This window comes from Teleopsis dalmanni, chromosome 2, assembly GCF_002237135.1.
Source record: "Teleopsis dalmanni isolate 2A chromosome 2, ASM223713v2, whole genome shotgun sequence".
NCBI lineage: Eukaryota > Metazoa > Arthropoda > Insecta > Diptera > Diopsidae > Teleopsis > Teleopsis dalmanni.
In genome coordinates this window covers 203,595,699-203,623,676 of record NC_051847.1, presented here as the reverse complement: position 1 = coordinate 203,623,676, position 27,978 = coordinate 203,595,699, and the positions used below count along the sequence as shown (strand labels likewise).

The following is a 27,978-nucleotide window of genomic DNA, read 5'->3' as shown; positions in this document are numbered from 1 at the left end:
AAATTTTTTTAATCAAACATTATTTACTATAAAGTGTATGCGACTTAATGTTTCCGTAAATTCTTCTGCTTTCCCTTTTACAAGCAGCCCAGAACTATAGAAAATTCTCCGTTTTGTTATTCATTTATATACGACATCGTCAATAAATGTATAATTTTAAGACCATATTGTTTATGATGTGTAATTGTTTGATAGTAACTTTAGTTTGGCGTCCCATTGTGATACCAAGAAATAACGTCGCTCATACGCTCAAGTGAGCTTTGCGGAGAAGGCCGCCATTTCAAAGACCACAGTGGACGAAATTGATGACAAGTCTATACAATTCGCTGTCCCTAATTTTACAAGAGGACAACTCTGTCATACTTGACATTGTCATTCTTATTTGATATAGAATTTTATTTTTAATAATAGTTCAGTAGCTACTAACAGCTATTCCAAATTCATTGACAAATATTTGGGAGAGTTGGGACAGTAAAGTTATTCAATATGAAAACCTACTTAAAAAATTTGGTAACAGAGAGGAATTTGCTATAGAAGAGTTCAAATATACATAGAAAAAACTAAAAAAAAATTGCAAGGTCCTGAAAAAGTTTCGTTACAAAGGAGTCTGACTAGGTCTTAATTTTAAAACATTTAAAATAATTTAAATTCAAATTAAAGTGCTTAAAAAAAACATAGTATTTAGTATAAAAAGTAGCAGATAGAATTTAAAGGATAAAGAATTTCAATAGTTTTAAAATATATAATTTTATTTCACTTATAAGGAACCTAAGAAACCATATAGTTAATTGAGACGAAGTTTAACATTTTTTTTACCTATTTGGTTTGGATTAGGAAACATCTGTGAATCGTGAATGAAACTTAACAATTTTTTCGATGAACCTGTTCTAGTTCTATAGGATCACTTAAAAAACTATACGTTTAGCTTACATATCTATTATTTAATAATCTGTACTAATTAGCCTCTCGATATTATTTTCTTGCTTGAGTCTAGAGTGTTTAAAAAAGTTTGTTGACATCTGGTTGACATATAAGTGGCGACTTAACGCTACAGTGCCACAAATTTCAAATATAAATAGGAATTTAGAATCTCATATTGACACTTAAGAGTACCTTACTTACTCGGCGTCTATGGTATATGTGTAAGAGAGAGAGAAAAAGCGTTTATGCAAAAATCTTGCTTAAAAGCAAGCTTGTATAAACGCATAGTTAAATGTACTTTGTAAAATTACCCGAGCGTCTACACTGGCTTGATTTTGGTAAGATTTTTAATTTGTTTGATTCGTTTTAGAAATTTTTGTTATTTTACTGAAACATTGGATAGTGACGAGAATTAACTTCTTTATACTATAAAATAAAATATGAAATGTAAATTAATATAAGCTATTTTATCTAGTCTAATAATTCTAGTTAAGTCTGTATAATAAAATTAAATTGAAATAATTATTTTTTATATAGTCATTACGAATTATTTAAAATATGTAGAATTATGATTTCCAACTTTATTTGAATAATATTTCTACATATATGTATATGTACATTATTTGATTTATTACAGTTAGTACAATATGTTTAAAGCAAATATTTGTAAAAAAAAAAATTACATTAAGATTTATTAAATTACATTGACATTTTTTGCGGCACATTATTGAAATATATTTTTAACGACAAATATATGATTTATATATAACATCCCGTTTACACCTCTAAGTAGTGAGACTTAACCAAGCAAATGTGGCACAGTTTTGTGTATATCATCACAACGTGCGTGTAGATCAGCCTGTAATATAAGGTATTAGTATACATATGAAATAGTCATGATATATGTAATATATATGTAATTACTTCATCTAATTCCAAGCAGGCACCCCATTCTACTAAGGTAATGCGATGATCATTGTTTGAATCGCAAGAATCAAGGAATGGTGCTATACACTGTTCCAAGCTAACTAGAGGTGCACGAATTGGGAAAAGTTCGTGACGTGAAATTGAACGATCGGTATTACTGTCTAAATCACACCATTTCCAAACAGCAGCATTAGCCCAACGGCGTGTCATATTCGTTTCTGCTTCCAATTCCATTTGCATATAATGTTCGGTAAGTTCATCACGTTCAGCTAAGTCTCTCATAACGTTAAAGAGCCAATCACGCATGCGACGTGGAAAATCTTTCTTATCTTCTTCTGTGCATTCCTAAAGATTTAAATTTTATTGTATAGTATGGTATATATGTGATTATTCACAAATATGATTTAATTTTGGATACCTGTTGTTCATGACATACACCATAGTAATCAATGTGTAAATGGACATTATCGGGATTTTTGCAACCTGGTTCATGTGTATCACATAGACAACGTTGTTGGTATACAGCACAATCAGATGGCCAAGTTTCGTTTTTACCGGTGCACACATGACGACGTACATCTGTTTCTTCTGGACATTCCGGTATGCAGACACATTTAGCTACAATACCGTTTAATTGACATACACGTCCAGCACCACAATGCATCTTTTCGCATGGATCAACTGAAATATGAGATATATTATACCGTTACAAACGACGTATATGGAATAAAAATGGGAGGTGAAAAATTCTTTATAAATAAAATTTTTAATATTTTTATAGGAGAAATCGTGAATACCCCTATTGTAATATAAGTTGGTATTAAATTTACCACGTAAACGTGTAATTAAATATAAAAATAGAACAAAAAACAAAACAGTATCACAATAGAGCACTAAGCATAAATATCCTTATACTTATCAGCTTCAAACAAAAGAGAGGTAAAATTAATGTAATATATATTATATACAATTTATAAAGAGTTGATTATAAATTTTTTAATTATTTCCAAAAGTTATATTTACTTACTTTCTACAACTGGATTTAATACATTATTTTGGGCATCAAGTGCGTCGGCAGCTATTTTATTTGCAATTTCATTTTCACGGTTTATGTCATTATTCTGAAATATTTAATTTTATACATGAGATATTGTTTAAAAATATATACGTGTTTTGATTTCGTTATAATAATTGTTTTTTCTGATATATGCTGATCATTTTGTCTTCTTCCATGCTTTATCTATGTTCCCATATACAGAACATAGAAGAAATAATAGATAATAATGGGATGGAATACCCGTACATAGTACATAGTACTGGTATTCCTACATAGTAGGATTTAAAAGTGTAAAAATTAATTCAAGCAAAGTATGTAAATATATGTTAGTAGACCTTAATAATAAGAATCATTAATAAATATAATGCTTAGCACTTTTAATAATCTAAACTGTTAGCAATCCATTTCTCATAACTTGTTTTCTCATATAATACCATATAAAACTTATCCATTCTTTACTTACTAAACTTTTCTCTTCAATTTCCCGTAAAAGCTCCTCATCACTGTCATTTATTTCAGACAGATCAAAATCGGCTAAATCAATATCTTCCTCTGCAAGAGTTTTTGTTGTTAAAGCCAGAAGGCCAAAAAAAAGAAGCAAGGTCCACTTCATAACGTTGCTTACTGAAATTAAAAACAAAAAATTATTAATTATTTGAATTATGGGTTTGCAGAATTAGTATTTTGATAAGACATGCTTTATTCCTCTCCCTTACTTCCAAGAATTTTTATAGATAATTAAATCACTTATTTCCTAACATGCGAGTACATCCAGAGAGTAATATAATTGACTGTAGTGATGCGCTCGTAGATATGTTTGTTTAAACATACATATATATATAATTCTGTTCTAAATGTGATTGTAATTAAAACAAGTTCTTAAATTCTAAATAATACCACACTGAAACAAATGTTTTTTTATAAATTATTAACAGACAATCACTATTATTTAGTGAACTTTTCATATATCCCAAACAGCATATATAAAAACTATAGGGTTACACATAATGTGGTTCCAAAAGCAAACGTAAATAAATCGTTCTTTTGATTAAGATTTGAATTAAATTTTCAAATTGACCACGTCATTTGGACCACATCATTAGGTAAAAATATACCACTCTTTAAATTATGTCTACAGAACAGTTTACTGTACTGAATTCTTTTGAGTTAATATTCTGACTTTTCGGTGTATAATTGGAAATAACCTGTTGTTGACCTATCCACCAAGCAAAAATAAGCCAAAAATAATAACTAGGACTATGGATTAAACATTATGTGCCAGAGATAACATGTATGTAAGTACACTTTTTCTAATTGCTGGTAGAATGAATTGACCTTTTAAAATCCAAGACTATATATAATACTATAGACAAGGCGTCACCAATTGAGATAGTACATGTTATGAGTAGTACATGTAATAACATTTTGATTATTACACTGCGTTTACACTGGCTGAGCTTTGGCAAGATTTCGCAAAAATAGTGTAGATGGCCAGTTACTCATGGAGTTGCAGCTGTTTGAGTGATACTACTTTAAGTATTTGCAAAACTAAGAAAGAAAATTAATATCACGTGTCCATCAAAGGATATTTGTTAATGGAGAAATCACCCTGCAGGCCCCACCTTGTTTCATTAAAGGATATTTGTTGATGGGGAAATCACCCTGCAGGTCCAACTATAGACGTTATGGCAACTTTGTTTTATCAAAATAAAACAAAATAGACGGCAAAAAAAGTATAGATGGTCAGTTACTCATGGAGTTGCAGCTGCTTAAGTGCCATTATCTTAAGTATTTGCAAAACTAAGAAAGAAAATTGATATTATGTGTAAATCAAAAGATATGTGTTTATGGGGAAATCGCACTGCAGGCCCAACTATAGACGTTATGGCGACTTTGTTTCATTGATAATTTTATCGACAGTTTCTTTAGTTAATATTGACATATGAAACTTATATAGATATTGTATAGATCTGACCTGAAAATACTAGATACTCGATTTAATTAATTATTCTAGAAAAATTCAAAGAGTTCCACAAAAAGTAAAACCTCAGGAAGACATTAACCAGAATGTAATTATAACAATTTGTTTAAGAAAAAAATACGAAATGCTGTTTAGTAGTGAAGAATAAATTCACTAGTAGTTCTAAGTATTTGTTTCTAGCAGTGCATAACATTCCACGAATATACAGAATTGCAATTGTGCATATGCTAAACTCATAATAAAAAATGGACTATATACAAAGTCGTATACATATTATATTGTATACATTACAGTATATGTGTAAGTATTTCAATCTCAGCGGAAGAGGCTGAGTAAATAATCTGCACACATATTCAGTACCGAAATTCTCCATTGATCAGTGATGCATACACAGAATGCGAATGCAAATGTCCAGATTTTGGAAAGAGAAAAAAGATTCAGAAAAAACAAAACAGAAGCTGTAGAATGTGCTGACTGGGATGTATAAGTAGAAGTACATAAAAATTTAATATAGAATTTTTAAAAAAGATAAAAGTTCTAATAAAAAAAAAAACAAAATGTTTTATGTTTTAAAATCTCGGTCATTTATATTCCATTGAAGGTTTCTACAAAATATTTCATATTTGAGAATGTAGAAATATGAAGTCTTGGCGGAAGCTTGCGATTAGTTGATAAGTAGTTCGCTGAAACTGGATTAACTTTTCTGTATTTGTGAATAAAAAAATAGTCTGAATTCAATTCAAATATTATTCTTATGGAAATATATATATATGTATAGACCACTAAACATAATTTTGAAAATGTAATCGGTAAATGTTGTATGAGTTAGTCAAAGCGATAATTTAAGACCTTAGGTCAGGTATAATCTAAAAAAATTGAAATAGTAAAAAATTTTGTCAATTTTTTGGCATAAATGTTGAGAACATGACATATTTTCTTAAAATTATTTAATTACTATTTACTCAGAAAAAAAATTAATAATTAAATTGCGTCGGTCATTTTGAACCGTGAAAGAGTAACAATGTTATTCACATATGTTCCACAGATGGGAGAAATAATGTCGAAGAAAATTAGAAATAATAAAATATGAATGCAATGTGAAGATAAATCACATAATGAAATCCATTGTTTAATAATCTTTGGGTTTCTTTAATATTTATTTTTGCATCTTTAAGATTTTTGCAACATTTCGCTCCGTTATTTTCTTAGGACAAGGGAAGCGAAGAACATGTACACTACACTACCCATTGTTAGGCTTTAAATTTCACAGTGCAATAAAGAAATTTATGATGTCATAAATGGAAATGCGAGTTTTAAGGGTTGAATATGGCAATCAACGGCTGATCAGCAATAGAAACATAGTACATTCTTTAAAAGTACAGTATGTTATTATGTTTTTCACTGCTACTGCTACTATCCTGTAACTACTATAAACTATAACATTATAGCGTATTTTACATCGTTATCTAACAAGTAATTAATGTCTATATCGTTATTTAACAAGTAGTTAAACGTCTAGCAGAGTCTCTTTAAATGAATCTGCCTAATGTTACAAATTTCAAACATATTAAAGGGAGATAGGGACCAATTTAAAAAAAGATCTCTGATGTGATATAGAGACATATATGGCTAATACTATTATGTCGATTCATGGTGTGAATGTTCAGCATAATCTGTATTGAATGAAATATAACTCCTATACATTCTTTTCAGAAAGATTAGATATAGATATAACAAGCTGTCGAAACTAAAGAGAAACATATGAAATACCGTTATTATATACCGTTTGAACTATGTGGTGCAAAGTTCCAGACATATATATCAAGTGTATACGACGTCTAACTAAAAACTGTTATAATGGTGCAACAGACCAATTAAGACTAATGTAACTCTAATCAAGAGTGATGGAAACGGTGGCTTAGCAAAATATACTAATAGGAAAATATATCAATAAATAGAAGTCATTTGTGATCAAGATTCCTTTTTCTATCACTCTGTATTTGCTTTGATAACTTATGACCATTTAACTAATTAAAGTAGAAGCAAAAATACAGAATACAATTTTTTCTTCATGAGTATTCTATAACACATTTCAAGAAATTATAAAAAAATTCTGTAAATTATACGAATGATTTTTAAAAATCAGCGGAAATTGTTTATGTTTGTAGTGTAATTATCACAATGTCACAAAGGTTCAAAGACATTACTTTAATACTGTATATAGCCATGGAATTGGACTTATTTTAAATACAACTACAAAATATTGTTATGAAAAATTTATTCTTTCATCTCTTGAGTTAGTCAATATAATTAAATTTTTTTAAAATATAGATACACCTCTATAAAGTTATTGGATAACTATTATTGTTGACATATCCAAAAATAAAATTGCAGGAACTTAGTCTAATCACAAAATATTTTACGGAAATATTTGCTCGATTCTCCGTTGATTGTTTTTCTACATGTAGTTCTTGGTCGATCGTGATTTCTTCTTCCTTACGGATTCTATTCTAGAGCGGCATCCGCTGATAGGTTTGCGTAGAGTATGGCCCAACATGGTTGGTTTCTTTCTTTATAACATTTTTTACAAATAATATTTTTAAGATTTATGAAGTAATTGGATTGAATTATATTTTAATATTATTGGAAGTGATTTTAACCCTCCCTGATTACAATTATTCTTTTTATTATAGTACAAAAAATTTTGAGATAATCTACTTAAAAGCCTAAAAGCCAGCTTTGTTCTGTTTCTATAGATTAGAATTATTCTCTAATTATTCAGAGCAATTAAAGTTAAATGTAATATTTATCTTCAACTCTTGAGATAATCGATAATTATTTTAAACCAAAAAAAGTGTGGGTTTCCATTAGTTTGATAGATGTCAGCAAAGTACAAAATGTCAATTTAAGTTTACATCGGACATCAACAGCCGTCCCATATTTATAAGATATAATATTCTCTTTTGTGTTTTTTGGTGTCGGTAATAGAGTAAATTCCAATAAAGAAAGACAACTAAAAAATTCATTTATAAAACCGGTTTCAGTTATTTTTTTCTTGTTGTTCAGGTGTAGTCCTTCTTAATAAAATGGACTACAGAGCTATGCTTTTCGAAGGTTCATTTCATATTAAATATTCTTTTCACACTGAATAGAAATAAAGACCGATACTGGTCGATTAACTTCAATGGTTAATCGATACTGATCGATTAATAACTTCAATGATAAAAAATATTAGGAAATTTATAAATTAATCAAAAAAAAATTTTTTTATTTAAATAGAAGTATTCTTTAAATAAATCTAAGTCTGATAATGAAACCTTTTAATTGCTAACTTAATTGGTGATCAGTTTTTCCAATACTCCTCCGTTGTCTGTTGTAGTTTTAACGAAATCATAACATGACGCCCATTGATATTTATTTATTATATGATAAAGTTTTAGTTATTAAGAAACGTTTTTTTTTTATTTTAATTTTGTATAAAACTGTGACGCACACAACTGCATATATCGGTGAAAAGTTTATAAGTGTAACCATAACCTCGACTGCATTTAAACGATTTCAACACAATTAATTTGTTTCATATTTGCAAACATTCAATTGAGTTCAATTAACTTTAAAGCAAATGCTAAGCAATTTGTTGAACTTGAACCATTTTAAGAACACAAGTAGAAATTTAAGCTGAGCTCACCATTTCGAAATATACATTAAAAATTGGATATTTAAACAATTTGAAAAAAAAAAACAAAAATAAATTAAAATTTTTTTTTAAATAATTTGTTTGTGGTGCAGCAGGATATACTCATTACTATAGCGTTTGTTTATCGGAGATATGAACTCATTTCGAAAAACATATGCGATTGGGCACAATTTTTTCTTTACTCACATGAATTAATCTGCTAAAAATAAATTTCCTTTTTGATGTCTGGAAAGCCAAACATAAACAAACTCTTAATATTCGCCTTCAGCACGATCCGATTTCAATCGTTTTAACCGCACCGAATATCTTCAAACAACTGAAAAACAGTTGGACAACCGAGCAATCAGTTGGACAATATCAGGAACGTAAAATATTAAATACAATATATAGTATTAGAATAATTTTATATGTGTGTGTGCGAAGAAGTGATGAGCTGTGATGGGGCTAACAAAATAGTATAGCCAAATTGGGTAGAGCGTAGTCATGTAAACATTATATGGGGTTCAAATGGGGTTGTTAGATGAAATTTTGATACAAATCCCGTTGATTAACCTCTTTAGAAGCATAGAAGAATTCCCCATTTTAATGACAAATGACTACTGGACTTAGTCTTTAGACTTTGTGGTTGCCAGAACCTAATGACCTAGATTATATATACATAAATACCTTTAACTCCTAGGAGGAGCATAGGTGCCTCAAATCAACATTTAGCCTCGATATAATCTATATCGGAAACCCATTTAGGTTTCAGCAAACCAACAGTTCATGTACTTATTGGAGTAATAGCAGGGTCCTGCGAAATTGCACCGATGCTTCAACGACGGCGTATTCTGAATATCTGAATTGTGTAGCAGTTGCCGTTATGAAAAAGTGATAAAATTCATTAATCACTTTATATATGTTTGTCCGGGAATACAGGTGAAGCGACTTAAATGTCTTCGAGACCGTTTCCTTACTAACATGTCAGAGGTGAGGAAAATAGATTTATTGATTCTTCTTACCTTTATCTAGAATGGTTTAACGAGGATAATATAAGTAGTTAACAACGCTTAGAGGAACTCGCCTCTTCCAGATGAATTTGAGGGCATCATAATGGTCAATAGATGTCTTCAAGTGGAACTACTGACAGTTATATTAGCTTGTGCCCTCTAAACCTAATCTAATTCAATAAATTAAAAACATGTAGAAAAATCGCAGTTGTCGCTATTGCTGACACCCAAAATATCAAAAAGAATCAGACAAATTGTGACAATGATATAGTTATTGTTGTAAGGTGTAAAAAAAATATAACCACTGTTATGTGACATGAATGTATTTTTAATAATAAGTACTGAAATTGAACCATAAACTAAAAAAATCCGATATTTTAGACTAAAGAAAACCGAAAAAGATTCAAAAACAAATATCGGTTAGAGCACGGGTACCTATTTATTCATGCCCATCTCTCTACAATTAAGGAAAAATGAGGAAATAAATTTTAAAAATTCAATAACAATAATTATGTTTAAACGTAAGATTTTGGATTTTATTTGAATAAATATTCATTAAGTATGCCTTTTCAAAACAATGCATTAAATAAATGCATTTATTCGTGATAAAAGCTAATGTTTAGTAAAAATACATAAAAAATATTCACTCATTAAAGTTTTTACAGCTGATAAGAAATCTCGTGAATAGTCAGGTACCGAACTACACGAAACTAAATAACAGAAATATTATTTGGGTTCCGATTTTTGCTACGGCAATACTATGGTTTTTTCGGTTTAGTACATAATTCCAGTTCAAATATCTGTTATTTTATGCATTAGGTTCCATATATACATATAATTAAATAGATACTTAAATATACATATTATATATGTATATCCATATTTTTTATTTATGTATTTTTCTTTTTATTTTAAAGTTATTTGAAATATACAAAATTTAATAATACATTATATATTAAAATTTTATTTTAAAATTAACTTAAATGACGTTTTTGCTATTAAAAATATTCCTAATATTATTCCATCCAAAAACAAAATTTCCCATGATTAGTAAATAGATTCACTGACACTACTTTATAACTAAAATAAATGAACAAGTTACAACTGAAGAAAACTTATTAACCATTGAAAAACTTGATAAGAAAGTTCTACGTTTTACACACCTTTGAATAGTATACCCATTCCCGAGTATAAAAAACGATATTCTAAAACATCAAGATCTTGATAAAGAAATAACGTAAACTTTTACGATTTCGGCAACAGACTATGTGTATGGTATGTCGGATAAAACTAATACTAAATCAAAAGCACCAATAACTCTTTGTGGAGAGCAGCTGAAGCTTTAAATCGTCCAGTAAACCATAGTCTTCGAACAAGACTAAGAATAATAAATAGAATAAAGACTAGCATAGAGAAAGTAAACCTATTTAATGAATATCTATAAGAAAATTTACAGCAAACGAAAAGCACAACGAAACGACTCTCAATATAGATTCGTTATAAAGAGAAATGATTATTATGACTTCCTATTAGGAAGTGATAAATCAAATACAAAAATTAATTTTAAAGAAATCACCAGGTTTTGATATAATTATTGCAATTTTCCAATTCTAGCAATAAACAAGGATATTTGGCAATATCCTTTTTTTCCATTTTGGCAAAACTTTTCGAAAAATTACTTCAAAAGCGATAGTTACCTATTATTGACAATAAAAACTTAATTCCAAGGCATCAGTTTGGATTTCGAAAAAATCACTCAACTATGACTATGTTCAAAGTGGTCATGGTGTATTAATGACCTCATTAATGTTCAATAATTGTGCTCATATTAATGCTCATTAATGTAGTGAGCGTCTTAATGTTTCTATTTGTTAATATATTATTTATATTGTAACGATTTCTTTTAAATAAATATATATATTTTTTATGAAAAATTAAAAAAAAATTTATTTTAAGAAAAAATTTTTTACTGCTGGGTCACAATTAAATGTCTTTATTTGTTTTCATTGCTGGGATGTGTCATTTGATTTATAAATAGATACAAATGAATGCATTTATAATTCTCATATGTAATTTTGTGAAATTTTTCATTTAAATAAAAGGTTAAAGCACGAACATTTGTTCTTGCTTCGGCAGAACATATACTAAAATTGGAACGATACAGAGAAGATTAGCATGGCCCCTGCGCAAGGATGACACGCAAAATCGTGAAGCGTTCCACATTTTTTTGCAACTTTTTTATTTAATAATTAAATAAAAATTATTATTTCAAGAGCATAAAAGAACTCATTTCACGATGTAATTCTATCGAAATATTAAATTTGATGGGCTTAATAAAAAATATTTTTCTTATAAAAACTTGAGAATTAACAACATACATAAGCATTATATGAAAGGTTTGCTTTACTGATTTGTGAATGTTCCTTCATTCGCAAGCGTTCACTTTGGTGTGAATGCACCTTTACGTGCTCATTATGATTTGAATATATATCTTAATAGTGGATTAGACTACAAAAACTACAGTACTTCGTCTATTATGATAAAAAATTAGTTCGAAAAATGGCAAGCAAGCGCATATATCCAAACATAAATATAGATAGTAATGATCTATTTCATTCATATATGTGTGTAGATAACTTATTATTGCTGTGTTTACATTTCGTAATTATTAGTCCAAAATCTTAGTTTTAATCCTTTACAGTAGTAATTACAGTAGATCTCCGCTAGTTCAAATTTCTGGTAATTTGGACTACATAGTAATTCGAACAAAATTAGAAAATTCAAAATATACATTTTCTGCTTTACAGTATGGATCGACCACTGACTCTGTAATCCGGATTACATGTTATAAATTTGGCTTCTAGATATACTAGTAAAATAGGATCACATTTATGGGTTAAATGCATAGAAGTATGTATGTTTTATTTGCCCATGCGTTTTGTTTGCAATTTGCTTAAACAGTTTATTATCTACCATGTCAATGTGTCTCTAAATTTTAGGATTAATTAAATGAGCTGTGGCTTATAGTTTCTGTTGTTAAAAAACCATATATGACTTTCCGTTATCCGAATGTGCAAATCATCTGGATTGATTCCACTATTAATGGTTTCGTATTAGCGGAGTATAATCCAATTATTCATAATTCATTATCATTATTCATATTCATTCATTTTTATTCTCAATGGATATCATAGTTCATAATATATAATATTTAAATCCCAAGCTGCTGGCGGTAGTACGAATAGGATCATCAAAAGATACTCGTAGTACAGTGCAAAACATTAACACTTATAAATAAAAATGTTTCAAACTTCTGAATTTTGACAGCTGATGGGCAAATGTTTAGCAACATATTACATTTTGACAGTTCATCAGCAACAAACAAAACATTGCCAAACTTGACGTTTGCATTTAAGCAAATAAAGAATAAAAATATTATTAAATTGAGAGTAGAATTCATATATAACAAGAAGAAAACATATATGCACTGCATTCATTAATTAATAGAATATAAACTATATGAAGAAAGATGTCAGATTTAGAAGAAGCAGTGGTTTTAGCGGCAGGTTCCATGACGGCAATTTTACTTCAAGCTGCAAAAATTTGTGCTCATGAAAGTCGTGGTCGAGTTGGTCGTTTCTTAAGAACTAGAAGAGCCAAGGGAAGATTTGCAACAGATGTGAGTTTGATTTGATACAAATGTTATTCAGTTTTTATCTGTACTTTATATTGTTTCAGTTTGAAGATATAGTGAAGTGCGAGAAGCGCTTTGTAAAGTACTTTCATATGCCATATAAAAGTTTTGAAGATATTCTACGGCTTATAGAACCACATTTACAACCCAAAAAAAGAACTCACCCCAGAGATGGAATTTCTTCCAAAGAAAAACTTGCAGTCGTCTTAGAGTTCGTTTCTAATGGCTGATCTTCTGTGTACACTTAAGTCTTGATTTGATTATAAAGTTGAATTTATTTAAATTTTTTAGTGGCACTGTGGTGTCGAATATCGAAAACTGAATTTAATAATCAGTTTAAGTGTGCATTGTAAAATTGGTTCTAAATATTTTTAGAAAGCAAGTCAGTATTATTGCAAAAGATGTATTGTTTTTATTCCAGATATTTAGCTTCAGGCACACTCCAAAAACATGTCGCTTCTGCATATAGAATCAGCAAGCAACACTTTGGTACAATTTTAATGGATGTTTGTAGTGCAATTATAAAAGCGTTAAAATTTGAAATTCCAAAACTAACCCAGGAAAATTTAAAAGAAACTGCTAAAACTTTTACTAAATGCAATTTTCCTAACTGTGTGGGTGCTATGGATGGAAAGCAAGTTTTCTTAAAATGTCCCGGGAATTCTGGAAATTTCAAAGTATATAAGATAATATATTTTTACTATACCCTTACTTATATTTGTGTATATTTTATCTTAATGTAGGGAGTATTTACTCTTAATATAATGGCTGTTGCAGATGCTGATTACAGGTTTACATATTTAGATGTAGGTGCTTACGATAAACAAAATGATTCGTGCGTGTTTAGTAGAAGTTCTATTGGAGCGGATATACTTAATGAAGAGTTGAATTTTCCAGAGGATATAAAAATGTCCGACGCGACTTTACCATCTATGTTCGTGGCCAGCGACCAATTTCCCCTTCACCAAAGAATAATGACTCCATATCCCTCAACGTTACATAAACAACCGAATGAAGCTGTAGAAATATTCAATAACAGAATCAATAGAGCCCTTTTATGTGCTAAGAACGCATTCGGTATTTTATGTTCTAAATTTTATTGTCTGTCAAAAAAAATGTTTCGCTGTCCTAATACAGCCATAAAAATTATAGTCACATGCTTTCATTTGCATAATTACTTGATGCGTACAGTGAAACTCCAATACTGTCCTCCAAAATACTGGGACAGGTACGATGACGATGGCTCATTCGTTATAGGAGATTACTACAAATATATACCAGAAAATTCGCTGTTTTTTACAAGCTTCAATTCAGCGGATATGAATAAAAAATATAAGTCTGGTGAAGACTTAAGAAAAATTTTTAAAAGATTTTTCAATTCCGATGCAGACTCAGTAATGCATTAAAACAAACATTTTATTCTTAAATTATGCATTTTAAATATAGTTAAAATTAGGAAAATATAAATATATGTATATTACATATTAATGAATTCGTCGTGTCTGTTTTCTTTTTTAATCTTTTTGCTGAGGTGGTCGTTTAATCTAGCATATGCCATCGATGTGATTTCTGCGCTCAATCTCTGTGCATCAACTTCTGGTAACTGCTCTAATATTGAATTGATTAAATTTAAAAAAGGTTCGAAATGAGACTTTTTCTTCTGTTGGCATTGCTTCATCTTCACGAATGTCTCCATTTGTGTAATTATTTTCTCTGCTGAAGAGGTTAGCATATTTAAAGCTGAGTTTCTTGTGCTATGACTACTATTGGGTACTTCAGGCTGAAAAAATTACAAGATTAATGGAAATTTTATGTATTTAATATGCGAAAGAAGTGTAAACTAACTTCATATGTAATTTGTTTCACTGGGGTTACACAACGGTCTTCACTTTCATCCACTGTTGCGAAATTTCTAAAAAAACATTAATATGAACGAACACGTAGTTGAATACTCAAATAGTTATAAATAAATTAAATTATTTATTAATATAATAATATAATTAACATAGTAACATTAACATAGTAACACATTAACAAAGAAACAGTAACATAGTTTCTAATGATACTAACAAAAATTGATGGGGGGTTTATTTAATTTTGTCATCTTTTACCATTGCAATTTCTAATGAAGTCAATTTGACTACTCACATATGCTGCGTTGAGTTATCAGTAAGAAATGAGAGTTCCTCATGGAATCCCCAATGTTCATGATCTAGCAATCCAGGATTGCTCTCATACTTTTTGCGTTTTTTTTCATGGTAACGCTTACTATCACGGACACTTCTCCATGCAGCTTTACAGTCATCAACTGTAATGAATTTCTAATTATGTTCATAAAATTCCTTAACATTATTTTCTATATTCATACCACTTAAAGAAACTTCTTCGCTAACATTTTTCCATGCAGTTCTAAGTGTAGTATTATTTAAGTGTTCTTTACATTGCCTATTCCAAATAGTCGGATTATTTTCCACAGCACGAATCAGCGCTTTGATAACTTCATCATTTAGTCCTCGCCGTTTTTTATTTATATTAATTAATGCCATTCTCACTTACAATATATTAAAAACAACCATTAACGAAATTTAACTCATATAGTACTGTGCTCAAGTCTGTGAAAAAAATGTTGCGGAGCAACATAAAATGTCCCCAACATTTTGACAGTTGCTACACGAATGTTCAGCAGCATGCCAAATTTTGACAGTTCCTCAAAAACAAATAATAAGCTAATGCAAGCCAACGAGTTTTTAATTTTCATAATTAAAATTAAAAAGATTTTTTTCCATTTGCCGAATTTTTTTTTTTTTTTATTTTTTTTTATTTTTCTACATAATCACCTTTTACCGCGATACATTTTGTCCAACGTGTTTCTAATTTTTTTATTCCTCCCAAATAATAGGTTTTTTCAAAGCTCTAAAAATATGATTTTTGTTTCGGTAATAACTTCTTCATTCGACTCAAATCTCTTACCGCCCAGCCATTTCTTTAGGTTTGCAAACAGAAAATAGTCGCAGGGGTTAAATCTGGAGAATATGCTGGATTGGGTAGCAGTACGTATCCCAATTCGTGGATTATGACCACGAATTTTGGCTTAATCAGTACACGAAATTCTCATTTTCCCATTTTCGTAAAAATTCACGAGATTGTCTGCTTTGAACTGCTATCAAACACCAACTGAACGACGTAGCTGCTCAAAATTAAAAAGTTGCCCTCTGGTAGATTGCGGCTGACAACAGAACTGTTGCATTTGGAGTAACTGAGCGGGAAGTTCAAAAAATTACTGACTTATCAAACCGCCCTCGTATTATATCGTTATGGTCTCATTACTATTATATCGCAATGGTCCCATTATTATTATATGCTATCGCTATCGCTATGGTCCGTCAGATTTTTTAACAATTGGGCGCTGCCCAGAAATCTTCCAAAATATTGAACGTCGCATTGCCATTGTAATGTAATGTTCTGTCAGATTCTGAAGCAATTGGGCTCAACCTATTACTAACTTTGGTCCTCTAACATAAAATTAAACTTTGTTGTGTTTAAATCCTTCAGTACATCCTTCTCTCATCTCTACGATTCATTAGTTCATTTACATTGCAGAGAGAAACAGAAAAGGAGTTACTTACTTTTATATTTTATACTTATTATATATTCTTCCATTAAATAAAAAAACATTATGAATTAAATTTTCTTTTTTCTTTATTATTTTGATTTAAAAATAACTTTTAGGTTTACACTTCATTTAAACTTACCAAAATAATTGTGGCTGATGTTAGTCGCTTCTGTTGAAGTCACATTCTCGACAATATTTTTTATGTGAAAAGAAAATTTAAAATTATTAGAATATTATATATTAAAAATTTAAAAACAAAATTAAAAACAAAAAATAATATAAAGGAATCTGTTAAATAAATTTATAGTTTTTTATACAAACATTCAAGAATCCTTACAATCTGTAATAAACATAAGCTCATACACTTAAATAGCTGATGTTTGGCTACAATATATAAAAATATATATTCAGATATTCAGAATATATATTTAATACAAAATTATATACATATATGTTCTTACAATATAATTAAATAATATAGCCATAAACGTTGTTTTAATTTTTTTTTATTTTGAAATATAATAAATTTCTGATTTATTTTTAATCAAATACATAGAATTTGAGTAAATGTATTTTTTTTTTAAATTTGCCATACCTAGGTAGTACATAGTCTAGTGTAAAATATACTTATATATGTATTACATACATATTTCTTAATAAATCATATAATATATAAAAATTATTTTTGAAATTTAATATTTTAACTTTAATAAAATAGAGATATATTATTTTCAAAAAGATTTTAGCATTCTGTATAGCATTCTAAAAATATTAATTATATAAACTAAAATGATTTTAAACTATATAATCATATTAAAATATGATTTTTTTTAGATAATATTATTTCTATAGAGCTTACAATCTTGTTGTTTTGTTGAATTTGTTGCACATTTGTTTGCGTTTAGTAATATAAAATTTAAATTAAATTTAAAAACTGACATATTTTAAAAAGTGACATATACTAAAGGATTAATGGTCAATAAATTTAAAATTAAGTAGGAAATGGTTAAAATATAGATCGTTTAAATAAAATTTTTTAATGCTCTGTACTTCTTTAGTGTTTTTGTTATAGCTTCAAGATCTTTATATCTTATATAAACAAGTAATATATTTTTAGATACAATATTTATAAAAGAAACTAACATTACTCTTCCAGGCGTTAACATAATTTCAATAAAATAATAAAAAAAAACAGCAGTGTTAAAAAAATGTATATAAAACTCTTTTTACGCAATAATAAAATCAAATAAAAAAATTTATAAATTTTAGTAAATTAAAATCAAATTAATAAAATTAAATTTATATAAATTTATTTTTAAAATAAAAATGCAATTCTGAACAAATAATTGTTACTTAAAAAGAGTCTTTAAATTGAGGTTCGTTTTAAAAATATTTACTTAACTAACACATTACAAGAATAAGTATATATCTTTTGTATAAAAGTCATTCAATAAAAAAATACCTATTTTATAAACATTTTATATAGTCATACAAATTTAAAAACATAAGATCATTACTTACTATATTTAGGCTCATGAAGAATGCATAAATTATTTAAAAACCAAATTAATTTTGAATACATAAGTATCTTTAATCTATAGATAAAAGTAAATTATCTTATTAACATATTAAAATTTTATTATAAATTTTTGTTTAAAATGAATTTAAAATTTCTTTTTTAAATATTTTAAAACATTTGTTTATTTGATTTATACATATAATCTTATATATATATAAACGATTCCTTAACTTAAAATATTATATTACTTGTCAATATACGTTTCAATAATGCTTTATAATTATAATTATAACATATTTTATAAAGAGAACTTAATTGAAACATAGTCCTGTCCCCTGTTTGGTATTAACTTGAAAATGTAATAGAGAATCTGTGATTTTTTCTGCATTTATATAACTAGTTTCTTTTTTTGTTTCTAATGCAATGAGCTTTGTTGCACATACCTAAGTAAATTGAAAAGAATTAAAATTATTTTGTTATAACTTAACAATATATAAAATATATATAGATAAATATAAATATAAGTATTGAGTTTTATATGGTATATAAAAAGTTAGATTATTGCACAAAAACACACACTCATAATTATCTATCCACAATCCAGTAGAATACAGATGCCATGGTGAACAATATAGGAAAAATTTCTATAGATAGTTTCTTCTCTTTATTTGCTTTCTCAATATTTGGACCTTAATTTTGAAATGATTTTGATTGCATAATTTATACATTTAAAATCCGAAGCAACAACACTAATGCAAAACCTATGTACAAATTTGAAACGACAAGGATGCGGTCTTGGGCAACATAGATGTAAATGAAAAGTACGTTTATGTAACCCAGTGATATCCACGAAATACTATTGAGGTAAAAGTAGTATAATTATTAGACTAGTGTTTTAAATAGAATTTCAAACAAGACATGCACGTTTTAAGGTGCATCCCCAATTATCAGATATAAATATTAATATAATAATATTGTTGAATAAAATCAACAGTGAATTTTAAATTTTTAATTCAAAGAGATATTTTTAGTTTTCACGTTTAAAATCTTGCTAGAAATTTGTTTTTTTATAATTTAGTTCTGCTTGCTTCTTCTTATATATTGCATACATAGATAAAATAAAAAAAATATTATGAGGGAATGCCAATTAGTAGAATTTGTATACCAATGAAACGCGCTTGAAACTACGAGAGATTCCTTCGTTTAAACCCTGATAAGAACCTACTCTATTTTATCAACCCTACTCCTACCTTACCGCATGTCATTTTGTCTATTCCATACCACTATGCAGCGTCTTGTTGAGAGGAGTAACATGCAAAAAATTACAAATACGTATATGATTAGGGTAGGATATGGTTAGGTAAAGGGGATTATATAGGAATAAGAATAGATTAAGGTTGGATGAGATTTTAATTGAACTCAACCTGTATCAATTTGGAGGAACGTAACCAACTTAATGGGACGAAGTTAAAGTGCAGTGTATTCGGTATTTGGATACAACAACGGAGTTACGGGCTGGACATCACTATATTGTAAACAATTTGTTTCAAATAAATTATGAATAAACTTATGATTCTAAAAATAATAAATCAACCAAATCGAATCAAAAGTAAACTTATTACTCATTTGCACCAACATTTTTTATATACAGGGTATGTTAACAGGAAATTAAGTCGAACATTTTTCATATCTGATTTAATTACTTTAATTATGTTGATTGTTGATTAATCTGGCTATTTGTAAGATTTATAACTTATAAATGAGTAATAATAAAGGCGTATTATTACACAACAGTTAAATTTGTTAAAATAATTTTAACAAAAAAATTTTTGCTCTACGAACAAGGATTTGAAGAAACAGATTTCATAGCAGTTTATTATTTAAAAAGACTTAAATGCGAATTTTAGATAAAATGGATTATTACATACAAAGATGGAAATCTTATTAAATAATAGAAAGAGCGTGAGTTAGATATACTTTTTGAAATACATATATATATATATAAATATATATTGCAAATGGAAACTAACTCTAGTTTTCTCTAAGCTAAACCTAATAAAGCAATGTAATTACATACTTTTTTAAGTTAATAAATATTTCTTAGAAAATATTAATATTGCTGCTAGAATTTAAGAAGTATTTATAAAATCATTATATATAAATAAGACATAAACAATTTAAAGCTTTTGAATTATAAGATTTTCGGAAACTTACCTTAAATTAATAAATAAATTTTAACGTCTAAATTTATTTGTTGTTGATGCCTGTTGGCCATTTCCATTAGGCATAGATTTATTGCCTTGACCTTGATTTATGGATGTATTAGATTTATTTCCGGATGCTGAGTAATTACCATAACCACTATTAGATGGTGGTTGACCATTATTACCTATAAACAAATAACCATTTTTTATTATAGTACGAATTTTATTATATGTTTTATGTTACCATTATAGTTATTGTTAGATGATCCGCCACCATACGGATTCATACGGTTTGCATTCATATTGCCTTTAGTAGGGCCGCCGCCATAATTTTGTTGATATCCACTACCAAAATTATTTGGTGGTGGCACCTGCTGTGGTTGTTGAGGTACATTATTTGCTGGTGGTGGTTGTACCGGAGCATTTGGTGGTGCAGCTTGTTGATTCCAATTTTGTGCTGGTGGTGGTACAGCATTTGGAGGAACTGCTGGTGGAACAGGGCCAGGTCCAGGTGCTGGTGGTGTACCCCATTGCATTTGTTGCCAATTTGGTGGTGGACCACCTTGTGGTGGTCCAGGTTGGGGTGGACCTGGTTGTGGTGGACCAGCATTCCATGGTTGAGGATAATTCCAATTATTCATTGGAGGTCCAGGTTGTGGTTGATAACCACCGTATTGTTGTGGTGGCATATTTGGTGGTGGTGGGCCCCAGTAATTATTATTGTAGTTTTGTGGTGCTGGTGGCTGTGGATAAGGTGGCATCGCTGATGGAGGTGGTGGTCCATAGCCAGGTACTTGATCTGGCATGTTATTAATCTTACCACCTTGTGCTGCAGCATTTGCAGCGTTCTTTTGACGATTTTGTTGCTCAAGATTGTATACAGATTTTTTAACATCAACAACAACATATTTGATGGAATGAGTTTTTTGTACTAAAATAAATAAAAGAAATATGTAGTTTGATGATTTATTATAAGTTTACAATCATAATAACTTTATTCTAATACATAATTAAAAAACATAATATGATTAAATATGCATTTAAAAAAAAATGTAGTAGTATACAGAATCAAGAAGCCTACTACTTTTCTAATATAGGGTATTATGTTATTGTTTAATTATAAACTTTTAAACAAAACACGAAACTTATAATCAAAATGACTTGTATAAATCGATTAATATTTATCAAACCAATAGCAACGGTAGCTTAGCACTTATTATTTATACATCTACTTGGTATATATACTAATACTCATAATGATTGTCTATAAACCTTGCATCAAATTTGAAAAAAAAAGTCAAGGGAAATAATCTGTATATATTTATAAGTTCAAATTTTAAATAATCAGAACTTTTAAAAATTGATATTCGTAAGATAAGATGAACAAGTTTCTTCATTTATATGGAATCATATATACATAAAGTAAAATAAGACTGACTACAGAAATGATACTGTGAAGTATAGCCTTCATTTCGGTCGCTCAGTTGGTAGAGCGGTAGAATGTAGCACTGAGGAGCAAAATACATATAAACAAAGCTATTGCATTACCATAGATGTCCTCACTATAAATGTCTATTTTTAAAAAGGTGTATTTACGAGAATATATAGACTGTGTTTTTTTTAATGAAACTTTAAATTTTATATACTTTTTACACATTGTGTCAAAAATGTCGGAGATCAGAAAATCATATATTTACTAAATCGGCACTAGATTTAATAGTGTTATAGAAATAAATATTATATTAGGACATTTTAATAATTTAGATAGATCAAGAAGTGACATTATTATTAAACGGTAGTTAAAGAACAGTATAATTTTTAGTGGTAATTGGCAGAAGAATCTTGTAATTTTTCCATCTATGATATACAAACAAACAGTATTATTTGTATTAATGTTTGTACACAACTTTGCTATACGGTACAATATCATACCTTTTGTAATAATTATCAAAGCATGTGTACACAAACAAATACGGTATCATACACTAAGTGTATTCGTATACCTGCACTTTGCTTGTTTGGGTGTACTTAAAAACAGAAGCATATTGCGGTATAACTTTTGATTGATACATACTGCAGTGTCGCACTTTATTTGTGTGCGTATATCGGTAATGTTTTAATTGTAACTGCGTGTGTGTGTATACTTATGAAGTGTGAAAAACAGGTAGGTGAAGCCAATGATTGTTTGAATTTACAAACAAGTATTACTACTATTTAAAAAATCTGTAAAATCTATTGCATACAATAAATGATTTATATAATACAAAAAAAAGCATTTTTTAGTTTTATGTACTTACAAACAGCTTTGTCAACGGCATCGTAATCATCGAATTCAATAAAAGCAAAACCACGACGTTTTCCTGTCGTCTTATCAGTTAAAATTTTAATTGAAATGACATTACCAAATTGTGAAAAATATTCTTGTAGGCATTCTTCATCATGGTTGTCTTTTAATCCACCTACGAATAGCTTCTTAACAGAAACATTAGTTTCACGATTTTCGCGTTCTGGACGTGGCAGTGCTCGTTTAGCTTCAACAGTTCTAAGAAAATTAATATAATTTATAAATTCATAGAATTATTTTATTTTTGAATGACTTACTTTCCATCAATAATGTGTGGTCGATTGTCTTGGGCTTGGTCGACGCTCGCCGACTTAGTGTATGTTATAAACCCAAATCCTCGTGAACGTTTCGACGTTGGATCTCGCATAACGACAACATCAACTACTTTGCCCCATTGACCATAAAAATTCCTCAAGGAATCTTCATTGGTATAAGGTGCCAAGCCGCCTATGAATAATTTGCGTAAGTGCTCCAACTCGCAAATATCCTAAAAAGCATTTATGTAACACATACATTAATAAAATACTTTATCATTATTATTTTGATTATATAAATTACATCTTCTCCACGAGGAATATTTTCTTCACTTGTGCTTTCACGTTTAAACTTCTGCATTTTAATAATATATATAAATTCACTCCTCGAACAATATTGTATCAATGAAAAATTTTTCGGTATCTAACAAGATGGAGATTTGTAAAAGCATTGCCACCTATTATCAAATAAATTAAATTCTCAAATATTAAATTTTCTGTATTACACATGAGATTTGTTTGTTAAACTTTTTAGGTCGTGTGCGAGTTATACGGCGTTTACATTGGCCGAAAATGGCTCATTTTGGTCAAAAATCGAAAATGAGTATCGAATGGCTCATTCTTGCATATAAAATTTCAAGCACAAAAATGAGCAATTTTCTCACATTCTTATGATTACGTTCGAATGCATTCACATACGTTCAAATGCAAGAACCTTGAACATACCCTAAATGAAGCTTCAGGCATTTTACAGTTTGGAAAAGCTGTTTTAACATTTTACAAAAAGGTACAAATGTTTTGTTGGTTTTCTTGATTACGATGCACTGCTTTTTACTTTTACTTCCAAAAAGTAATTAATCAAGTATAAATAGTTTTAAGTTTCTAATGTAAGGTTTGAAGGCATATTTAACCTTCATGCAACATTTTTTTGGCACAGGTCAAAAATCAAATTAACATGCAAGTTGAAAAATCAGCTGTTGAAATGAGAACAAATGAAATAGAATGAATGTAAACACTTTCAAATGGCTCATTCAAAATGAGCCATTTTCGGCCAATGTAAACGCCGTATAAGGCTAAGTTGATGCTAAACCAAATGGGAGATTTTTTGGGATTTTTTGCACTGCACACATTTTGCCATTTATCAACACGTATCGACACATCAAGACATTATCGACACAACTTAGAATTTCCCTCATTTAGAACGCAACTTAGCCTAACTCGCACACGACCTTAGTGACCGTGTACGAGTTCGAGTAAATTGAGGTAAAGTAAATTGGAATTTCCTAGAGATTTTTTGCACTACACTTATGTAAATATTTATGTATTTATTTATTGCATTTACTTATTATTTTTGGATAAAAGTTTTCAAATTTATTTATTCATTTATTAAACATCTTATAAAATTTTCGCAATGGTAACATCTAATTTATATAATTTTTATTTAATTTACCCTACTCGAAATTCTGGTAAATACTAACATTGTTGCCATATCGACATAATTTACTATTTCCCTTAATTTACTCGAACTCGCACACGGCCGAAATAGCAACATTTGAAGTGTTGACAAATGTCATGTATGCACAGTTGTCATAATATTATAATTTTTAGTGACACTTTAATTTATTGTTGTTTTTTATGATAAAATATGACAATTACAAATATAATTCATATAAAAAGTTAATGTATGTTTTTAATTATCACATATCAAATTAGTTCTACATGTTATGAATATGTGGTAACACTGAACAAAAAACCAAACATTCGACATCTCGCGCTAAGAAAAAAAATATAACAAAGGTATGGTATTCCATTGCTTACCTACTACTACTTTAATTTTTACCTGGGTATGAAATGGTGGAGAGAACTCGTAAATATTCTTTAATTTTAGAATTGTACGGAAGTTAAATTTAATGTAGATAAAATATTGAAATAATTAATAAGTCAAATTTATAAAAATTGTTTCTCTCGCACTATACAAAGTACCATAGTTATGATAGTCTATTTATAAAAGACGAATGATTACATTTCGCATATTTTAATCTAATTTTAATTATATTTATGAATGTGGGACCTTCCACTTGATTACTGGATTGGGGTTTCAGCTTCTAATCTGAATCATTCTAAAATGGTACACGGTGATTCTTGGATGCCGTCTAAGAAAATAAATAAATGACAATTAATATTTCTATATACCTTACAAATAACATATATGCTTCAAAAATGTTTTATTGCCAACCCTGTACAATATTTTTGTGAATTGTTCTTTTTATTTTACTCGCAGTTTGCTTTGAGTGTAAATCATATTGTAGTAAATATGTATTAATAATATTATTTATCAAAATAATTTCTAAAAATTGTTTATTTTATATGTTTGAAAATGTAATTATCACCGCAAGATTAATAATGTTTGTTTACGTAAAAAACAGCTGATTTCGTTGAAAATGTGGTAGTACTTAATGTAGTGCCAAAAACCACGAAGTTAGATTCTGCAGCAAAAACCGCCAAAAGTGAGTTTTTTATAAAATCAAAAAAAATATTTACTTTAAAATAAAGGAAAATAATATATTAACCTAATAAGACAGTTGCAAGTACATCGTAAAGTAGATAATTATTTTGTTAATGTAGCATAGTGAATTATTATGTAAAGTTGTGCACCAAAATATTTGTAGAAACAGATGATTGAATGTTCACAATATATATTTTTGATGTTTGTTTTTTTTTAAATTTGCATACTTCTAGGGGCGAAATAAAATCAAAATTTTAAAGTTTAATTTTAATATCAATTGAAGCTACATTTCTTTCGTTATGTTTTTCTCATATATATATATATATACGTATATATATATATATATTTTCTTATATTAATAGTGCATTTATTAAAGCGAAGGACCTAGAAAAATTTGAATAAAGGAATCATGGCCATAAATATGTTTAAATATGCAACTGGTTATCGCTGCAGAAACCTTTTCGACATATTATTAAAGCAAATTCTGCATTGTCTTTTCTATTTTTGCTTTCCAGTACTACATATCCAAATAAATTTGATTCGTTTTGTCCGAAAGAAATATATCAGTGTCAAAATAATAAACAGTTTTCTATGAATATTTTGTGTAGGAAGTGGGTGTTAATGTGAGAGGAATATTATGACACTTTTTGGACCTTAGTGGTACAATACAAGTTTTTAGTCCATCATGGAATGGTTCTAGTAAGTTAATTTTGCATAAAATATAAAACCTATATACAAAAAACCTATATCAATATTTCTACTGGTACAGAAAATATCGAATTTTGATCGTCTAATTTTAATTTTGGGTCATTGGAGAGATATATGACATTTCTAGCCAAAATTGGTCAGCTTTGGGATATGTTCACCCGCATTATATAAAAAAATTGTTTTAGTCCATCTTAGATAGAGTGCTAATAGTTTATGTATATGTGCGCAACACATATCGCACCAAGAGAACTTGCTTAGGCTATACCATTTGGTTTGGTAGAAGCAAGGTTAGGGAGATATATGTCATTTCTAGCCAAAATTTGTAAGTTTTGGAATATGTTCGCCCGCAATATATAAAAAAATTGTTTATCAGTCTGAACCGCACTTAAGTCTTAAAAAGCGAGTGTGAAGCGTAGGTGTGAACACCACTTAAGTTATAGGCGTTATATGATATAATAGAGAATATAGGTGTTAGGTAGCTAATATAAATGATAGATAAAATTGGTTCCATGTGACTTATACGGCGTTTACATTGGCCGAAAATGGCTCATTTTGGTCAAAAATCGAAAATGAGTATCGAATGGCTCATTCTTGCATATAAAATTTCAAGCACAAAAATGAGCAATTTTCTCACATTCTGTATGACGTTCGAATGCATTCCACATACGTTCCAAATGCAAAGGAATCCATTGAACATACCCTAAATGAAAGCTCTTCATGGCATTTTGACAGTTTGTAAAAGCTGTTTTTAACATATTTACAAAAAAAGGTAAACAAATGTTTGGTGGTTGTATTTTCTTGAAAACGATGCACTGCTTTTTAGAACTTTTACTTCCCAAAAAGTAATTAATCGAAGTTAAAAATATGTTTTAAGTTTCTAATGTAAGGTTTGAAGGCATATTTAACCTTCATGCAACATTTTTTTGGCACAGGTCAAAAATCAAATCAACATGCAAGTTGAAAAATCAGCTGTTGAAATGAGAACAAATGAAATAGAACGAATGTAAACACTTTCAAATGGCTCATTCAAAATGAGCCATTTTCGGCCAATGTAAACGCCGTATTAGTTATTATGTAATGTGTAATATTTATAATTAATTATTTAATTTATTTATATTCTTAAATTGAAGAATTCTAATTTAGAATGTATTTTTTAAGTTTTTAAGATTTTAAAAAAAATTAAGGTCTGTTCCACGAGCTACTCCTAGTAACTTTGAGTAACACTGTGTATACATAAGTGCGTTCCACCAGAAAATTTTTGAATAAATGAGAGCATCCAAGAGAGCGTAACAACCCTGTCGAATTTTGAAAATGCTACATAGATTTTATTTGTAGATTTTATTTGTAGATTTTATTTTAAGTAAAATTTGTGTTGATCACACATCAAGTGATCAGCTTTTTTGGTTTGTTTATTTGCGCGGCACTGGTGTTCTCGCCAGATTTTACACAAAGCTGTACCATGAAAATCTGTGTAAAGAGCGTAATTTGGTACTTCATTTGTGTTACGTATAGATCTATTATATTGCGGAAAAAGTTTTATATTATTATTATATTACACATAATA

At 28.7% G+C, this 27,978-nt stretch overlaps 5 protein-coding genes and 1 non-coding gene across 6 annotated transcripts in view; 3 read left to right on the top strand and 3 right to left on the bottom strand.

Annotated features, from left to right (window-relative positions):
• Positions 1-1,493: 1,493 nt before the first annotated feature.
• LOC119684481 (SPARC-like) lies at positions 1,494-8,908 on the bottom strand. Its single transcript, XM_038098526.1, has 6 exons — positions 8,770-8,908; positions 3,369-3,529; positions 2,876-2,969; positions 2,267-2,529; positions 1,846-2,193; positions 1,494-1,780 (listed from the first exon to the last, which is right to left on the bottom strand). Exons 2-6 carry the CDS (start codon positions 3,516-3,518, stop codon positions 1,721-1,723), a joined length of 915 nt encoding a protein of 304 aa, XP_037954454.1. The 5' UTR covers positions 3,519-3,529; positions 8,770-8,908; the 3' UTR covers positions 1,494-1,720.
• A 2,784-nt stretch (positions 8,909-11,692) lies between these two features.
• LOC119686612 lies at positions 11,693-11,799 on the top strand. Its single transcript, XR_005253016.1, has one exon. It is a non-coding gene; the product is annotated as a U6 spliceosomal RNA (small nuclear RNA).
• Positions 11,800-13,029: 1,230 nt separating this feature from the next.
• Positions 13,030-14,712, top strand: LOC119685459. Its single transcript, XM_038099737.1, has 4 exons — positions 13,030-13,251; positions 13,311-13,477; positions 13,688-13,943; positions 14,010-14,712. Exons 1-4 carry the CDS (start codon positions 13,102-13,104, stop codon positions 14,670-14,672), a joined length of 1,236 nt encoding a protein of 411 aa, XP_037955665.1. The 5' UTR covers positions 13,030-13,101; the 3' UTR covers positions 14,673-14,712.
• A 6-nt stretch (positions 14,713-14,718) lies between these two features.
• LOC119685460 lies at positions 14,719-15,871 on the bottom strand. The gene is made up of 4 exons (XM_038099738.1): positions 15,635-15,871; positions 15,415-15,574; positions 15,112-15,178; positions 14,719-15,046 (listed from the first exon to the last, which is right to left on the bottom strand). Exons 1-4 carry the CDS (start codon positions 15,810-15,812, stop codon positions 14,744-14,746), a joined length of 708 nt encoding a protein of 235 aa, XP_037955666.1. The 5' UTR covers positions 15,813-15,871; the 3' UTR covers positions 14,719-14,743.
• A 2,755-nt stretch (positions 15,872-18,626) lies between these two features.
• LOC119683092 (ribonucleoprotein RB97D-like) lies at positions 18,627-23,630 on the bottom strand. Its single transcript, XM_038096698.1, has 6 exons — positions 23,505-23,630; positions 23,204-23,433; positions 22,900-23,144; positions 20,847-21,533; positions 20,613-20,787; positions 18,627-18,841 (listed from the first exon to the last, which is right to left on the bottom strand). The coding sequence occupies exons 1-5, from the start codon at positions 23,559-23,561 to the stop codon at positions 20,633-20,635; spliced, it is 1,374 nt and encodes a 457-aa protein (XP_037952626.1). The 5' UTR covers positions 23,562-23,630; the 3' UTR covers positions 18,627-18,841; positions 20,613-20,632.
• A 1,882-nt stretch (positions 23,631-25,512) lies between these two features.
• LOC119683830 (oxidoreductase-like domain-containing protein 1) overlaps positions 25,513-27,978 on the top strand; it is a 10,090-nt gene continuing 7,624 nt past the window's right edge. Inside the window, exon 1 of the mRNA XM_038097691.1 lies at positions 25,513-25,707. The gene's annotated coding sequence lies outside the window, so the exon portion shown is untranslated. The remainder of the gene's footprint in view (positions 25,708-27,978) is intronic.

Bases quoted from the DNA above. Each gene is read 5' to 3' on its own strand.
- LOC119684481 (XM_038098526.1), bottom strand. From the start codon at position 3,518: ATGAAGTGGACCTTGCTTCTTTTTTTTGGCCTTCTGGCTTTAACAACA. The intron at 2,970-3,368 runs GTAAGTAAAGAA...TAAATATTTCAG, and splicing joins AAATTGAAGAGAAAAGTTTA to AATAATGACATAAACCGTGA. The intron at 2,530-2,875 runs GTAAGTAAATAT...CTCATATTTCAG, and splicing joins ATTAAATCCAGTTGTAGAAA to TTGATCCATGCGAAAAGATG.
- LOC119685459 (XM_038099737.1), top strand. From the start codon at position 13,102: ATGTCAGATTTAGAAGAAGCAGTGGTTTTAGCGGCAGGTTCCATGACG. The intron at 13,252-13,310 runs GTGAGTTTGATT...ATATTGTTTCAG, and splicing joins AGGGAAGATTTGCAACAGAT to TTTGAAGATATAGTGAAGTG. The intron at 13,478-13,687 runs GTTCGTTTCTAA...TTTTTATTCCAG, and splicing joins AAACTTGCAGTCGTCTTAGA to ATATTTAGCTTCAGGCACAC.
- LOC119685460 (XM_038099738.1), bottom strand. From the start codon at position 15,812: ATGGCATTAATTAATATAAATAAAAAACGGCGAGGACTAAATGATGAA. The intron at 15,575-15,634 runs GTATGAATATAG...AATTCATTACAG, and splicing joins CGAAGAAGTTTCTTTAAGTG to TTGATGACTGTAAAGCTGCA. The intron at 15,047-15,111 runs GTTAGTTTACAC...TAATTTTTTCAG, and splicing joins TGAAACAAATTACATATGAA to CCTGAAGTACCCAATAGTAG.
- LOC119683092 (XM_038096698.1), bottom strand. From the start codon at position 23,561: ATGCAGAAGTTTAAACGTGAAAGCACAAGTGAAGAAAATATTCCTCGT. The intron at 23,434-23,504 runs GTAATTTATATA...AATGCTTTTTAG, and splicing joins ATATTCCTCGTGGAGAAGAT to GATATTTGCGAGTTGGAGCA. The intron at 21,534-22,899 runs GTAAGTACATAA...TATTTATTTTAG, and splicing joins TGCCGTTGACAAAGCTGTTT to TACAAAAAACTCATTCCATC.